This window comes from Typopeltis vanoorti, chromosome 10 (assembly GCF_054136105.1).
Source record: "Typopeltis vanoorti isolate ZY-2024b chromosome 10, IOZ_Tvanoo_1.0, whole genome shotgun sequence".
Lineage (NCBI taxonomy): Eukaryota > Metazoa > Arthropoda > Arachnida > Uropygi > Thelyphonidae > Typopeltis > Typopeltis vanoorti.
The window spans coordinates 100,666,031-100,683,041 of record NC_143558.1 but is presented as its reverse complement, the minus strand read 5'-3'; the positions used below and the strand labels follow the sequence as shown (position 1 = coordinate 100,683,041).

At 33.8% G+C, this 17,011-nt stretch overlaps 1 protein-coding gene across 1 annotated transcript in view; it reads left to right on the top strand.

Annotated features, from left to right (window-relative positions):
• LOC150102631 (transcriptional adapter 2-beta-like) overlaps positions 1-17,011 on the top strand; it is a 348,460-nt gene that overhangs the window by 150,494 nt on the left and 180,955 nt on the right. The window contains exon 9 of the mRNA XM_090398716.1: positions 7,176-7,248. Coding sequence (XP_090254842.1) covers positions 7,176-7,248 — 73 coding nt within the window. The remainder of the gene's footprint in view (positions 1-7,175; positions 7,249-17,011) is intronic.

The window sequence follows — 17,011 nt, the reverse complement described above, 5'->3', positions numbered from 1 at the left end:
TCATGTTATAATTTATAAATATATATTTTTTTTAAATCAAAAATAACAATTGTAATAATAGAAATAGGAGATCACTGTTACTGGAAGGAAAACCATCTGTAAGCAAGAATGTTTATTCATGTAATCATAAATTAAATCTAGCTTGATGTAATTTTTTTTTTTCTTCTTCACTAGAGGTCATGCCAGTGAGTAGCATGTGATCAAATCTTTATTTCTCTAGCTTATGGTTTGAAATGTAACGCAGCTTGTTTTGTATATTTATGTATGCTCCAGATGATCTTGATATGAAGATCAAAACGTCGGGATAATAAAAAGAGTTATTTTAACAAGGTTGTAGAATCTATAATTTCAAAAATGAATGCTGATCACCGTGTAACACTAAAAGAAAGGATAAAATAGAGAATAATAGCAATCATTTAATCATGTCAATGTTATACAATTAGATAATGAAACCATTAATAGAATTAAATATAGAGACATAAGTAGATGACAATGATAAAAATAGTAATGGAATGACACTTAGATAAGGAAAAATTATTTATTACTTCCAGAATTTTTAGTTAAGATTCCTAGCCATTGTCAGTGCATACAGATAAAATGAGATAAACAAAATTAGAACAACACTTAAAAATATTAGACCTATATGCCAGCTACACTCCATCTACAACTATTGGAATTGAAAGAAAAATAATTACTAATGCATGAAACATGGGGATGTAGAATGTTACTTGGGATGGCTTTCCAAAATTGAGAAAATTTAAGTTTGCCATTTTTGTTGATGTTCAGTCTGTGAATATGAGCTTTATTTATCTATATTTATGTAATTTCTTTATGTAAAGACTTAAGTTTTATTCCAGTGAATTCTGGGCTTAGTGAATAAGTCACATCTGGCTAAAGTAGACTTATCAGACTCATGAAGTAGAATATAATCTTGATGTTCTTCTAGACAAGTCTGATTTGAACAACCCATATGCCCATTATAACAAAGGCTCCATGAGCATGATATTGGATTCTGTAAACTCCAGCATGAGAAGGATGAGGTGGATATTTATCTTTAGAAGAATCTAGGATGAAATTTTAAGTTTTGAATTGAATGGAAAGAAACTTATAGGTGAATTTGGCAAAGAGGCTTGCAATTTTCTCTCTGACACTCCCTTTACACATGGAATGGAAATTATAGACTTCTTTAGGAGGATTAAGATGAAGGCCATAATTATTGATTATTTTAGTACTCTTTGTTAAGCGGCTCTGATAAAGAACTGTTCTTTATTTAAAAGAGAACCAAGTTTATGTTTTGCTTGTACACTTGCTGATATAGTAGAATTATATTCTGTTGTATCAGCAAAAAAAATCATCAGAATTGATGGCATTTTTGCTATCTGGAACCCTTTCTTGAGAAAATTATTCCAGAAAAGAGCGGCAACTGTTTTCTTCTACTTCAATAAACTCAAGAATTAAATTTCCCCTTGAAGTAGAAGAAAACAGTTGCCGCTCTTTTCTGGATGTTCTTATTTTACACCAATCTAATGGCAGTCTACAGTTATCAGCATATAGAATGCACAGTTTACCATGCATATAAAATGTGTTCTGCTGGTTCTCTTTTAAATAAGGAACAGTTCTTTATCAGTGCTACATTCATCTCTAACAGATACAGTACTAAAATAATTAATAATTATGGCCTTCATCCTAATCCTCCTTGAGAAGAAGTTTCTAGACTTTCCCATTCCATATGTAAAGGGAGTGTCAGAGAGAATTGCAATACTTCTTTGCCATACTGGCCTGCCAGTTTCTTTCCATCCAATTCAAAAATTAAATTTCATCCTAGATTCTGTGAAAAATATCCTCCTATTTCTCATCTTGGAGTTTACAGAATCCTGTGCTCATGAAATCTTTGTTATTATTATGGACATACTGGGTTGTTCAGCTCAGATTCATCTAGAAGAATATCAAGATTATATTCTACTTCATGAGTCTCTAAGTCTGGTTTGGCCAAACATGCCTTATACACTAGGCATAGAATTCACTGGAGTATAACTAGTCTTGCACAGAAGTTATTTTTTATATGAAAGACTATATAAAGAAAGTTGTGAAACCCACATTCACAGACCAAACCTAATAAAAACTGTTGTCTGAATCGTTTCCAATTTTGGGAAATTATCCTAAATCTCCTCATCCTTCCCCCCCCCCCCTCCTTGTTTCATGATTTAGTAATTGTCTAAATTTATTTCTTTGAATTCTAATATATGTATATGTGGCAGGTGAGAGAACAGGAAATACGTATATGCGCAAAATGCAGGCAATGGGAGGAACTTTCTTGGTGAGTTAGAGATGACTATAACTAACCTTGTTAAGTCAGAGGCGGGAGAGTCTCCACTTAGAGAGATGAGCGGTATGATAGAGGGCGAGAATGGCGAGAGAAATATGAATAAAATAATAAGAGTGGGGAGTATGGAAAGGTTGAAGGATTGTGAAGTTTCAGGAGATGGTCTCAACTGGGAGAATGAATGACAAATAAGAGTGGCTGACTTGCAGAGAGAGAGATAGATGAGCTGAAAGAGCAGGTGGAATGTCTAGGGAATGAGATGAGATTAAGCGAATGCAAGGCGAATCAGAGTAGGAGTGAGAGAGAGTTATGGGAATGTTAGAGGAGGAGAGAATAGGAACAGTAGAAGAGAGGGAATGAGAGAGAGTTATGGGAATGATAGAAGAGGAGAGAATAGGAACAGTAGAAGAGAGGGAATGAGAGAGAGTTATAGGAATGATAGAAGAGGAGAGAATAGGAACAGTAGAAGAGAGGGAATGAGAGAGTTATGTGAATGATAGAAGAGGAGATAATAGAATAAGTGGAAGAGAGGGAATGATAGAAGAGGAGAGAATGGAAACAGTAGGAGAGAGGGAATGAGAAGAATGCAAGGGAGCACCAGAATCAGGGATAGAGTGATGTCAGAAAGGCAGGTAAGTAGGGGAATACAGAGAGAAAGTGTTAGGGGAGAGAGAGAGTGAGGGATCCATGTGAGCACTCGAGGAACAGGGTGGTAAGAAGTGTAATGTATGGGGGGACTCAATGATCCGTGGTGTTCAAGATAGGATGCATGAGGCATGTTTGCCTGGAGGAACAATAGAAAGTGTGGCTATGGCAATTAAGAGGGGTGAAAGGGTCGATGAGATGACTGTGATGGTAGGAACAAATGACTTGAGAGGCAATGTAAATTGGGCAGCGAGAGATATGAGATTCTTGCTTGAGGTTGTACAAAAGAAGATGCAGAGAGGAAAGATAGTCTGCATGTTGCCTAGGTATGATAGTGATATGCTGAGCAGAAGAGCAGTAATATTGAATAACATAATAGCTAGAATGTGTCAGAAGAGAGGATTGGAATAATGTAGATGCTTGGAGAGCGTTTGAGGACAGAAAGGAATTGTATGCCAGAGACCACTTGCATTTGAATGAGGAAGGACGTAGGCATCGGAGAGATTGCTGTTCTGAACGAGTTGGTGTGTCAATACAGGGAAACTAGAATGCCCAGGGTGGATGGTAGCAGGTGTGGCCTCTTGTAGGAATGGGTACTTGGGAGAAGGGGGACGACATCAGGTAACGCTGAGCCCACTGGAATCTAGAGGGGATAAAGCTGGGTGTAGAAACAGTGGCATTTTTTATGCTTTATACTAATGCCAGGAGTATCCACAATAAAGGTGGCTAGGGAACATAACTAAAAATTCTGCAAATAATAAATAATTTTTCCTTACCTAAGGTCATTCAATTACTATACTATTTTTATCATTATGAAAACATTACTTTTTTTTCTGTTACTCCTCCTATAAAAGGTTGTAAATATGCAGTATTTTTAATAATTTTTTTATCATTATTTTTTATTTTATTTATTTGTTACATAATCCAGAAACCCTGCAGATACTAACTATGGAACTTTTTCAAGCTACTTTAAGTGAGATGTCTTGGCTGCACACCTGACAAGTGTGTCCACCTCCAAGTGACAGAACCTGGATAAGTTACCTATTGTGCTGTTTCTCTCTTCTGGAGTTAGCAGCCCTAGTAACATTTGTTCCATCACTATGACTTTGACAAAGCAGAATGAATGCTCTCTATCACTTAAGGAGGGACCATGGAACTCCACCACACCTGTGATCGATCTTCCTCTTGACTTGGGTGGCAATGTCTCTATCACCTGTCCCTACAATACCTATAGAGTGACTTCTATCATCATCACCTTCATGAGAAGAGCAGTCATTGGATCAACATGAAATTTTAGAATGAATAGGACTCTGTCACAACCATCAGCACAGAGACAGTATATTTGTCCTGCTTGCAGTAAGGCCTTTACTACTCCAGCAGGCCTGTATGTATTGGTGAGCAAAACATTCTATCACTCCGTGAACCCATCTGCAACTTTAAATCTTCCTATAACATCCACTCATCAAAATATCTTGGTTCAACCAGGACTATTATCTCAGAGACATATTGTCTGTTCAGATTCCAAAACATGCTGTTAATTCTGAAGTTTATACTGAGCAGGCAAAAGCATGATGGATTATTGAAGATGAACATTCTCCAACTTTTAATGTTTCTATAACATCCAACTATCAAAATATCTTAGTTCAACCAGGAACATCATCTCAAAGACACTTTGTCTACCCAAAATTTCAGCAAGCCTTTACCACCTCTTTGATCTTGGTGTTTACCACCATGCAAAACATCCCTTACTGTTAATGCTGAAATTTGTACTGAACATGCAAAGGCATGGTGGACTGTTGAAGAAGAACATCTTGCCTCCCTTGAAGTCTCATTAGCTAGAGAGGATAACTTATATCAGTCTTGGTGGAGGTTCTGCCTAGCCAGACAATAGCAGCAATCAGATTGCATCGTAAATTATCATTCTATAGAGGACTAGTGATGTAGCTCTAGACATCTATGTTAGAAGATACCACAAGAGCAGGTAATATCCCTGCTCCATTGCTATCATCTCAAAAGAGGAGTAGTGCCAGTACAGTTCCATCTTTTCTTCAAGTACATCTTACAAAATCTTGGGATCAGTCTCCTCTCCCTCAGTAGAATCACAAGGTTATAAAGAATATCATAGATTGTCATTCACAATGAAGTATCTATTACAGCAGAATTGAATCATTATTTGGAGACAGAATTTTTTTAGACAACATCCTCCTCCTTCCTAGTTAGTAGGATATCATCCTATTCATTCCAAGCAAAAAAGAGAGAAAGCTTCTTTATGCCCAAATGCAGTCATCATATAAGAACAGAAGCATTTGTGCTAGAACAGTACTGGATGGAGCAGCTCATGCATTTTTATACTCTTACTACCATCCAATTACAGTTGCTCCTGTTCTCTTGCATCTTTCATAAAGTGTTAGCTAAACATCTTCAGTCATACATCCAACATGATTTTGGGTAGAGATCCTTCATCCTTGCAGATGGCTGTGCTTAGAATATATTCATTCTTAACTATCTTCTCTATCTGAATCCCAATGCCTACTTTGACTTACCTTTATGGTGTCCCTGGACCTCCAAAAGGCCTTTTGAAGTGTCTCCCTTCAAGCTCTCTCTCTATTGCTGGATGTTCAGAAGCTTCCCTCACCTACGTACCAGAGATTCACTCTGATTCCCTTGTCTCGAAATCAGCGTCCATCCCAGCACTTAAGAGTGTACACCAAGGAGACCCTCTCTCTCTCTCTCTCTCCTATCTTTTTGAATTACATCATCAATTATGGCATTTGCTTTTGACTTTATAATCATAGCCTCTACTAGAGAAGGCTCGAAGGAACTCTTAACCAAGCAGTTAACCTCTTTCAAGTTTCAGACTTATACATTAGTGTGACAAATTCAGGTACACTTTATCTTGTCCCCTCAGGTATAGACAAGAAATTGATGATTGAGAAGTTTGAGTTTTCCCTGAATGGTATGTCTTTGTATTATATCTCAGTTCTGGAGGAGTGGAGATATATTGGTGTTCTCTTTTCTCTGACAAGCTATTTCTCTTTTGCATCCACTCCAGGATCTTTTCTGTCTTCTCTCCATGATATTCCACTTAAACTCAGAAGAGGCTCTTCATTCTAGTCTCTATCATAGGTTAGTCCTAGGTAAAGTCTTTCTCTTAGTCTTGCTTCTCATGTCTTCAACACTAGATGCAGAGTTTCTGGAACCATACCAAGATGCTTTTGATCCTACACTACAGTAGGATCAAATTTGATTGTCTATTTTTTGAATCGTGTGAGGCCCTATGCCACCATCCTAATCTTAATCGGACAGACTGTATGCCTATTGATGACTTATTTTTCACGGTATTAACAACACCACAAACACTTTTATCAACAAAGAGCGTTAATAAAACATCTTTGTTGATAAAACTATTTGTGGTGTTGTTAATACCGTGAAAAATAAGTCATGAATAACCATCAACACCTAAGCTTATCTGTTAGATTAGATTGTATGCCTATTGCTAAGTTTTGGGAAGTGATTGCTGTTAATTGTTTATAATTTTTTATATTTTATTTATTATTTTTAATTAATTAATTATACAACTATTTCTATGTCTCTGAACTCTAATAGTGTTTCCTCCTGCTGGACAGCTGTGACCGAGATGCATGATATTATATGCATGCTGTGTGACTCATTCTTGTATTCAGAATTTAAATGTTGTTACCAGTTTTTCTGTCTTCTCCCTGAAAGAAGCTCATGATATCTGGAGCAAAATATATAGGAGTAATAAATTGTATTTAGATTCTCTTACATGTGTGAAGCCATTATTCAAAAAATATAGTATGTCTAACGTGCATGTTCCTATTAAACAACTAGTAATAAAGATATTTATATATATAATATGCAAAGTTTTGTAATTGTTAAAGGGAGAAGATGTCAAAAAATCAACACAACTTCTGTAGAAGGATCACAATAAAAAGTTTGAGTTAACAATTAATGCATGCGATTAACACATAAACGGTATCATACAATGGTGCTGTTTATGTGTGCACTTAAAGAAGAGATTATATTTGTTTAATATAATCAAATGAATCCTGTTTTTTATACACTTTAATGTATTTACTGTTTTTTATACACTTTAATGTATTTACTGTTTTTTCTAAACATTTTATTGATATTTTAATTTCTGTAATTTTGTAAGAAATTCTTATGAGTTCTTTGTATGTGGTAGGAACATGATAATGAAGCTGAATCTCTGATTTGTGGACTTACTACAAGTATTGAAGATGATGATATAGATACAGGTATAGTCACCTTAAATCTTTATAGGTTTATAGGTAGAGCATAAGTTTTGTAATCTGTTCATGATATATTTGCTTAATATTCAAAACAAACAAAAAAAAAGTAACTATATAGTCAAGTCAAGCCAAGCCTGAGTAAAAGATTTTTCCTCTAAGTGTGAGGTTATATATATTATTTATTTTTAATGTAGATCTAGCCACAAAAGGCTGTAAGTCAATGGCACATTATGTACCATAAATGGGTGAAGGATTAGCTAATCAAGTGCATCCTTGCTTCAGACACTAAACATGGAACTTTTTCATGCCACTTCAGATCTTCAGTAAACAGAGTGGTGGTTCCACTAGATGATGAAATTCATATACCATCTAATGACATTCAACATCCATACCCACATGGAATTCAAATCCATAGCCTGTTGTAAGTAACTTACTTGGCCAACTGGACTGGCAAAGAAATTGTTTGTCAGTTGTGCCCCATTCCTGTTGGCCACCCTCTCAAGTATTGACTGGACTTGGATTTGCTTACTGGTGCTTTCATGACAGCTTCATTCTTCTAATCCCTGAAGAATGAAGCTATGTAACTTATCACTGATCGCAAGTGGAGACTATTAATATATGAACCGGTAGTATTTACAAATTTTAAGGTTTATCTAAATTTTTATAAACTAAATTTTATAGTATTGTTGCTATTAACTTCATCTGTTGAGTTTTGTGTAGAAATCAACACTAGTTTAATTTATGTTTTCCACATTAGTCTTGCTATCCAATTTGCTGTGTGAATTGATTTTGAGACCAACAAGCAAAGATATCTTATTACTAATCACAAGTCGAGCATTGTGAATTTAATAAAATTATATCAAGAAATAGAATGGTTGCATAGTTGTTAAGTGAATACTTCAATTTATCCAGTTTAAATATTCACTTCATTTAGACAGTGTCTTAAAAATATAAGAAGTATATGTCAAATATGTTAATTATATATATATATTGTTTTCATATGCTAACAATTTTTTTGAAGTGAAATGAGTTTTTAAACATTTCTTTTTTTATATAGATATGTGTTGGTCCATGATAAATGTGGCTGGTCTGCTTAGCCCGAGGGGTTAGCATATCATTTCTTTAACCAACAAGCTGCAGGTTTGAATCTCACTTTGAATAGTGGATTTTTTTTTTTTTTTTTAACCGAGTGGTTAGCGTATCCGCTCTCCAGCCAAAAGGCTGCAGGTTCGAATCTGCCATGGGCATGGATGTTGTGATTGTCTGTGGAAATACTAGTGGTCGTGGTCGGCGGTAGATGGCGTTGGTGTAATTGCAGTCAGTTGGTGGTTGAGTGGCGGAGACAGAGCTGTAGAGCAGATGCCCTCCCTCGATGAGTCTTTGGACTCCCTGGAGGTTTCATGTAATAATAATAATATGAATGTTTGTGTTTATCTTTAGATGGAGATTTTATCTCCTGAAGTGAGACCACCACCACTGCAGTTATTAGAGGCCTGAAGTGGCTTGAAAAAGTTCCATGTTTAGTTTCTAGAGTAAGGTTTCTGAATTAATTAAAATAGAAAAAAAAAAAAAAAATATATATATATATATATATATACATATAAAATTAATAGAAAAAAAAATCCTAACCATAGTACTGATGTACTATACAAAAAAAAATATGCCCATCAGTCATCAAAAAGCTACCATCTTATAATACTATGTGGACTTTTCCAAACTATTTCATAAAATCCTTCTTACATGTTTATAAGTAAATCTATTAGGGTCATTATGTCTATCCATTTGCCATCAAATTCCAAATAGATACCTTCGGTATACTAGGTACCATGATAGTACTACATGATTAAGTTTACATTATTAATCTTCAGTCAGTATTTAACCTCATATCCTATCAACAACTAACCTTCTGTTAACCTCCTAATCATTTGTTTACATGAAAAAAAAATCCTTCTGGAATGGATAAATTGAATTTTTTGATTTTGATGAAACTTACCATTCAAGCAATCTTCCTTAAGGTTTCTTTCAGTTAGATACGATTAAAGCATAAGTATATAACTAGGAGTTACTAAAAACAACTGAGATTGGAATATTTGAATCATTGAGATATATATATATATATATATCTTAAGGGTAATAGAGGAAAATACTTACCTTGAGAGATTGGAGTTAATGAGGATGATCATTTGTTTTGTTGGTTCTACTATTTGAAGGTGAATTGTAATACTCATAAGAGTACAAGTTAAAGGTAGATTGAAAATGAAAATAAGAACAACAATTCTGAATTTTATTGGTTTGAAATTGAATATAAAACCCGTGCAAATATATAAAGATGATAATAAAGAGAGTGGTGGAAAGTAGAGAATAAGCTACAATCCAGGAAACAATATTGAACTCTATTTAAAACCAATGAATTATTTTGAGAGATATGAAGTCCTAATGAGTGTCCTCTGGATTCAGAGAATGTTTGCCTCTGAGCTGAAGGTAGTGTTAAAATTGCAGACTCCCAAATTTTGAGTAAATTAATGCAACCATACTTGTTTGTATTAGGGGGAGTAATTCATTACTGCTGCTGATTCCAAATATATTCTTTCAAATTTGCATTTGGTTCTGTCTGATGGATGACACTCTTTCTTCAGATTTCTCCACCAGTGCTGGAATATCTCAAGGCTCTATATTCTTACCCACACTCTTCTTTCTATATAAATTATTTACATATAATTTATATTGTTAACTTACCATAGGTTGACCAATGACATTGTGCTTTGGCTTCTTCATATTGATATCCTTGTAGCTCAAACATTTCATGTTATAAGGTTTCCATAATCAATGCCTTAAACATTGAACCCATTGCCATTCTCCAGTGGGAGGACGACTTTCGAACTTCAGTTCTACCAAAACACAGTTTTGTATTATTTTTCTCAAGCAAAACTTTACCTCCCTTTTTTTGATAATACCGAGATCTCCAGATGAGATCAGATTTTTCAGGTTTCTTTTTCTCTTTTAATCCTTTTTATAGCCACTTCTGGCTATAGATGTCTCCCAATTCTCTCCATCTGTTTTCTATCCTAAGCTCATTGGTGCCAAAGAGTTCCAGTTGTTTTTCTTATATCAGCTGACCATCTTTTTTCAGGTCTTCCAGCTGATCTTTTACTTTCATGTGGCTGCCACTCCAGTATAACTTTTGTCCTTCTGTTGTCCTTGAGTCTCGTAATGTGTCCTGCACATTTTCATTTCTTTCCAAGTATGTTTTCTCCAATATCTGAAAATTTTGTTTTAGCTCTTATTTCTTCATTTTTGATTTTATCTCTGAGTCTTATGTTTAGAAGACATCTTTCCATTCATCTTTCTGTTTTTTGTTTATCTATTATTTTCTTTTTGATTGGCCAGGTTTCTGCTCCATATGTCATTACAGGCAATACACATTGGTTGAACAGTCTTGCTTTATTCTCAGGTTTTATTTTGCTATTTAAAAATCTCTTCAATTTTTCAAAAGCTGACCATCCCGTACCTATTGTTTTTTTTTCACTTCTTCCATGACTCCTTGTTTCTTCATTGTTAGCAGTTTCCCTAAGTATACATATACTCATCTACTCTTTCAATTTCTTTATTGTTTACCTTAATAATGTTGTGTCTTTCATTGTATCCATTTCAGTTTGTCATTATTTTGATTTTCTCAGAATTAATGCCTAATCCAATTTCTATTGATTTAGTGTTAGATCTATCATTTCTTTTAAATCTTTCATATTTTTTGCAATAATAAGAATATCATCAGCAAATCTTAGGGTATTTAATTTAATTCCATTAATATTCTTGAAATTTTTTTCTTATTTCATTAAAGATATTTGATATAGCATTTCTATAAATATATTTTATCATGTCAATAAATTATTTTGCAATGCCATAATCTCTAAGAGCTTCTATTATTGATGATGATTTTATGCAACCAAAAGCTTTTTTAAAATATACGAAGGCCATGTGAAGAGAAAGGTTGTATTCATTGCATTTTTCAATAAGCAGGCTTATTGATTGAATATGATCTATTGTACTGAAGTTCTTTCTGAAACTAGCTTGTTCAGAGGGTTATATTGAATCAAGTCTTGATTCTAATCTATTGGTTATAATTCTAGTGAAAAGCTTATAAATATGGGATAACAAACTAATAAGTCTGTAGTTTTCTAGTTTTAATTTACTTTCTTTTTTTTTATGCAGTTAAATAATGTTTGCATTATTCCATATTTAGAGTATTTCTCCTTTTTTGATGCATCTATTGGAGAGGATTTCCAATTCTTGTTTTAGAATATCCCTGACTTTAATCATCTCTATTATTAAACCATCCTCTATGGCGGCTCTGTTGCTTTTAATTTGTTTTAATGTTTTTTTCAGTTTCAAAGGTTTCTAATGGAGGTATGTCAGAGGTATTGTCATAATCTCTTTTTTCTGTTGATTCTGAAATTTTCTTTCTATCTTCACTTTTATACAGTATTCATATAGAAATTTTTTGCTTCTGTGATTTCTCCTATGCTAAATAATTTTCTTTCATTTTGGTTTTCAAGAGCTATAATTTTCTTTCTTCCAGATGAAAGGTTATTTCTTAGAATTCTGAGGTTTTCATTTTCATTTTTGGATCATGTCATCTTCTCTTTTCTTAATGTCTTCTTTTATATTTATCGTTATTGCCTTATTTATTACTGTTATTTCAATAGTTCCTCTTTTCCCTTCTGTAATCAATTCTTTTCAATAAGGTTTATTGTTTTTTCTGATAATTTCTTGGTCCACTCCTTTTGTTTTCTTTTAAATTTTGTACTGATTCAATACGAATGTTCCTGTATTTGATATTCTTTGTATATTTTCTTTAAGTTTCTTTTCCATTGATATCTTAAAGGTATCCCTATTTGTATGAAGTATTTCAGCTTATATAATATTTTTCCTTTTTTTTTGCATTTCGACTCTCTTAGCTTTCACCAGTATTTCTAGTTTCCCTCTCACCATTCTGTGATCAGAGGTGATGCCAATATGGTTTAAAACACTAACATCACTGAATATATGAGTATTTGAAGAAAATATGAAATCTATTTCATTTTTTGTTGTCCTATTCAGGCTCAGCCAAGTCCTTCTTCTGTTGGGTCTCTTTTTGAAGAAGGTATTCATAGCTTTGAAGTTAATCAGTGGCAAGAAGTTGATCAGCATGTCTCCTTTTTCATTCCAAAAGCCTGATCCATATTTTCTTATACACGTTTCATTATCATACCTATTAACTTCCGATTTCGAATTGAAATCTCCCATGACTATTGTATATTGACACTTATCTTCATCTATTGTTTTTTTGACATCTGCATAAGATATTTCCATTTCATCCTCATGTTGGGCCTACTTAAATTGTGATAAAGTATCTTCATATACAAACACAATACATTTAAACATCAGCATCCAAAATTACATGCTTCACTATAAAAATAAAAGAAACAACTAAAAAAATCAAACACTGTTTTTCCTGGCACTTGAATTATATGTCTTTCTAAGGGTTCACAGAAAATATCTACAGAGGGCATGTAAATATTTCCTGTTTGTAGAACCTCTCTTCCCATCTGTGCACTATATAAACAGTCACACCATCCAGTCCATCACTCACAGTAACAATATGGTGTCCTAGAACATTAACCACCCAACTGGCCAAGACATATATATACGTCCAGGTTACCATGGATGCAAAGTGCATATTAAAATTTTAATACCATTGATGAATTACACTGAAATATATGATGGATACGAAATGTAGAGGAGTGGTGTATTTTATCCATATTGATGGTGACATGGTTAACACATCCACCCCAATCCATTCACCAGACATGTCTTTTGATTATAACCAAGGCTACTTAAAATATCAAGTTAAAGTTAGCCTATTTTGGGCAGATAAAAAAAAAAAAATAATAATAATAATAAAAACAACTAACATTTGATGTTTTAAGGATACTTGTGACATAAATTCTGAATAATATATGCACGTAAACACAAGAAAGATATTTAATTAACCAAATATTTCGGTCTTGAAATAGCAGACCATCTTCAGTGGCACTACACGAACAGTTTTAAAAAAATACAAGGTGGAATACTAACAATAGATCATCTAAAAATAGAACAAGCCGCGTGATGTTATATCTCCAAGTATTAAAGGGAATATTTTTAAGCAGAGATATGATTGAAATAAAGATATTAATTAATAATATTAAATAACATAAAATTAATATGAATTAATGAGTTATCCTGATTAGACTTTCCCAGATTTTTGATATAGATATACAGTCATTCCGATTCAGGTCAGGACGATGGAGTAAGGCCTCTACGCTTTCTTTGAATAAACGTTCAAATTTATAATGGGATCTATGTAAGAAGCGAGTTTTTGACCAAAGGATGTTGTGGTTAGTTTCAATCCCATGCTGAGCCAATCCAGATTTTTCAGGTTTGTTGTGATGAATGGAGGATTGATGTTCTTGGATTCTTTTTTCAAGAGAATATCCAGTTTGTCCAAAATAGGAGAGATCACAGTTGCAGGGAATTTGATAAACTCCAGGAAGAGATATAGTTGAGCATTTGTCATTAGGAGAAGGAAAATGGAAGATAATTTGTTAATAGGTGAATACGTAGCTGTTAACTCATATTTCTTCAGAATTCTTGCGATAGTTTCTGAAATCCCGGAGATGTAAGGAATTGGAACTCGATGCATTGAATCTTTGTTGTTTTGTGGTGGATTATAAGAATCGAGAAGGTGTTGAGTACTCTTTTCGGAAAAGCCATCAAGTTTCATGTGTTGTTGGATAGTAGAAAGTTCTTTCTGTAGAAAATTAGAAGTAGAACAATTAAACTCCAGGAAGAGATATTACTATATCTCTTCCTGGAGTTTAATTGTATTCAACCACAACATCCTTTGGTCAAAAACTCGCCTCTTACATAAGCCCCATTATAAATTTGAACGTTTATTCAAAGAAAGCGTAGAGGGCTTCTCCATTGTCCTAACCTGAATCGGAATGACTGTATATCTATATCAAAAATCTGGGAAAGTCTAATCAGGATAACTCATTAATTCATATTAATTTTATGTTATTTAATATTATTAATTAATATCTTTATTTCAATCATATCTCTGCTTAAAAATATTCCCTTTAATACTTAGTGATATAACATCACGCGGCTTGTTCTATTTTTAAATGATCTATTGTTAGTATTCCACCTTGTATTTTTTTAAAACTGTTCTTGTAGTGCCACTGAAGATGGTCTGCTATTTCCAGACCGAAATATTTCGTTAATTAAATATCTTTCTTGTGTTTACGTGCATATATTATTCAGTCTTTATGTCACAAGTATCCTTAAAACATCAAATTTTAATCCTTCACGGGGAAAATGCCACCAAAATATGGAAAATGCCACCTGTAAATTAGGAAAACTTTCAGTTATACAAGGTAGGTTACGAGCAAAGATCAATTTTTTAAAAAAATGCCGCGACAACAAGATTATTCCCAATTTCACTAAGATTAAAGAAACTATAAAATCTCCTGGAGCTCATAATATATACCGGAACACCAGTTTATCGTTAACCCGTAACCAACTTAAAGCTGCTAAACATGATCTTACTATTCACAGTCATCATATTTCTGATCTTCGCACCTATATTTCCACAAGCTTGGATCCACATCTTTCACACATAGTTCTAAATGTGGCTAAACGTTCTGCTCAATGAGCATATAATAAACTAAGTCAACATCTAAACCGAAAATATGAAGCTCTTTCGTCTAAACAATTCAAGCCCTTCAAAACTCCTGATAATTAGATTGTCAATATATCTGGACGTCCTCTAACTGATAGCGAAACCCTCATCCTGTCAAAAGGACATGATTTTTCTATTATTCCTAATAAGATACCATATCTAGATTTCCTAGTTAACATTGAACGGAATCTCAGTCATCTTACTTGTGATAAAGCTAATGCTCTTCACTTAGAAGTCGCTTCTTCTCTACTTAAGGCCAAACTTCCTCCTTCCAACATATCTCTTTCTGAAATGAAATCTTTACAGTCCTTGAGAAAAAACAATCACCTCATTATCACCATGACAAGGGGAAAGCAACAGTAGTTATGGACTCAGCAAATTACAGAAGAAAACTTTCTCTTTTACTTCGAGATCGCTCTGCATATCAAGAACTTGATTATAATCCAACCAACAGACAACTAAAGAAATTAAATTCTCTCTTAGATGAAGTCATAAATCAGTTATAAATTATCAGTTTAGATAGAGACACAATTGAAAGACTTAAAACTCATTTTGCAAGACCTCCTAGATTTTATTTTCTTCCTAAAATAATGGTCTTCCCAAAATACATAAGATTGACTTTCCTCTTCGTCCAATAGTAGATTGTATTGATTCTCCTACTTACCGTATAGCCAAATATCCAGCTAAATTATTGAAATCTCACATAGGCAAGTCTAGTTCCTTTCTAAAAAACTCCTCAGATTTCTTAGAAAAATTAAAAAATGTCTCATTGCAACCTACAGATCTTATGGTGAGCTTTGATATAGAATTTATATACAAATGTACCTCTCAAGGAGACTTTAAAATTACTTGCTGACATCTTTCCAGAAGACATAAAGCTATTCAATTTCTTAATACATTCTGGATATTTCTTATGTCAAAACAAATTTTACAGCCAAGTAGAAGAACGGCCATGGGAAGTCCTCTCTCTCTCCTGCTTTAGCCAACTTTTATTTAGAACATCTAGAAAAAGTCCTCTTCTCATCTATTTTCCCTCAACCATCCTTTTGGGTAAGATATATAGATGACATCTTTACTGTATGGCCTCACAACAAAGACTTCTCACCTTCTTTTTTAAACAGTATCAGTTCCTTACATCATCGTATAAAGTTTACTATAGAAATGGAAGAAAACAACCAGTTATCTTTTTTAAATGTTCTCCTAATCCGGTCCCTTCAAATACTCTTACAACTACAGTTTACAGGAAACCAACATTCACAGGTCGTTATATTCTTAAAGAATCGGCCCATCATCCTTGTCAAAAAACAGGAATCATAAAATGTCTAATCAGAAGAGCCAAAACTAATTGTTCTACTTCTAATTTTCTACAGAAAGAACTTTCTACTATCCAACAACACATGAAACTCAATGGCTTTTCCGAAAAGAGTACTCAACATCTTCTCGATTCTTATAATCTACCACAAAACAAAGATTCAATACGTCGAGCTCCAATTCCTTACATCTCCGGGATTTCAGAACCTATCGCAAGAATTCTGAAGAAATATGAATCAACAGCTACGTATTCACCTATTAACAAATTATCTTCCCATTTTCCTTCTCCTAAAGAGAAACGTTCAACTATGTCTCTTCCTGGAGTTTATCAAATTCCCTGCAACTGTGAACTCTCCTATTTTGGACAAACTGGATGTTCTCTTGAAAAAAGAATCCAAGAACATCAATCCTTCCATTCATCACAACAAACCTGAAAAATCTGGATTGGCTCAGCATGGGATTGAAACTAACCACAATATCCTTTGGTCAAAAACTCGCATCATCCTGCTATAAATTTAAACATTTGTTCAAAGAAAGCGTAAAGGCCTTATTCCATCGTCCTAACCTAATCGGAATGACTGTATATTTGACTTTTGGTCAAAAACTTGCCTCTTACATAGATCCCGTTATAAATTTTAACATTTATTCAAAGAAAGCATAGAGATCTTACTCCATCGTCCTAACGTGAATCAAAATGAC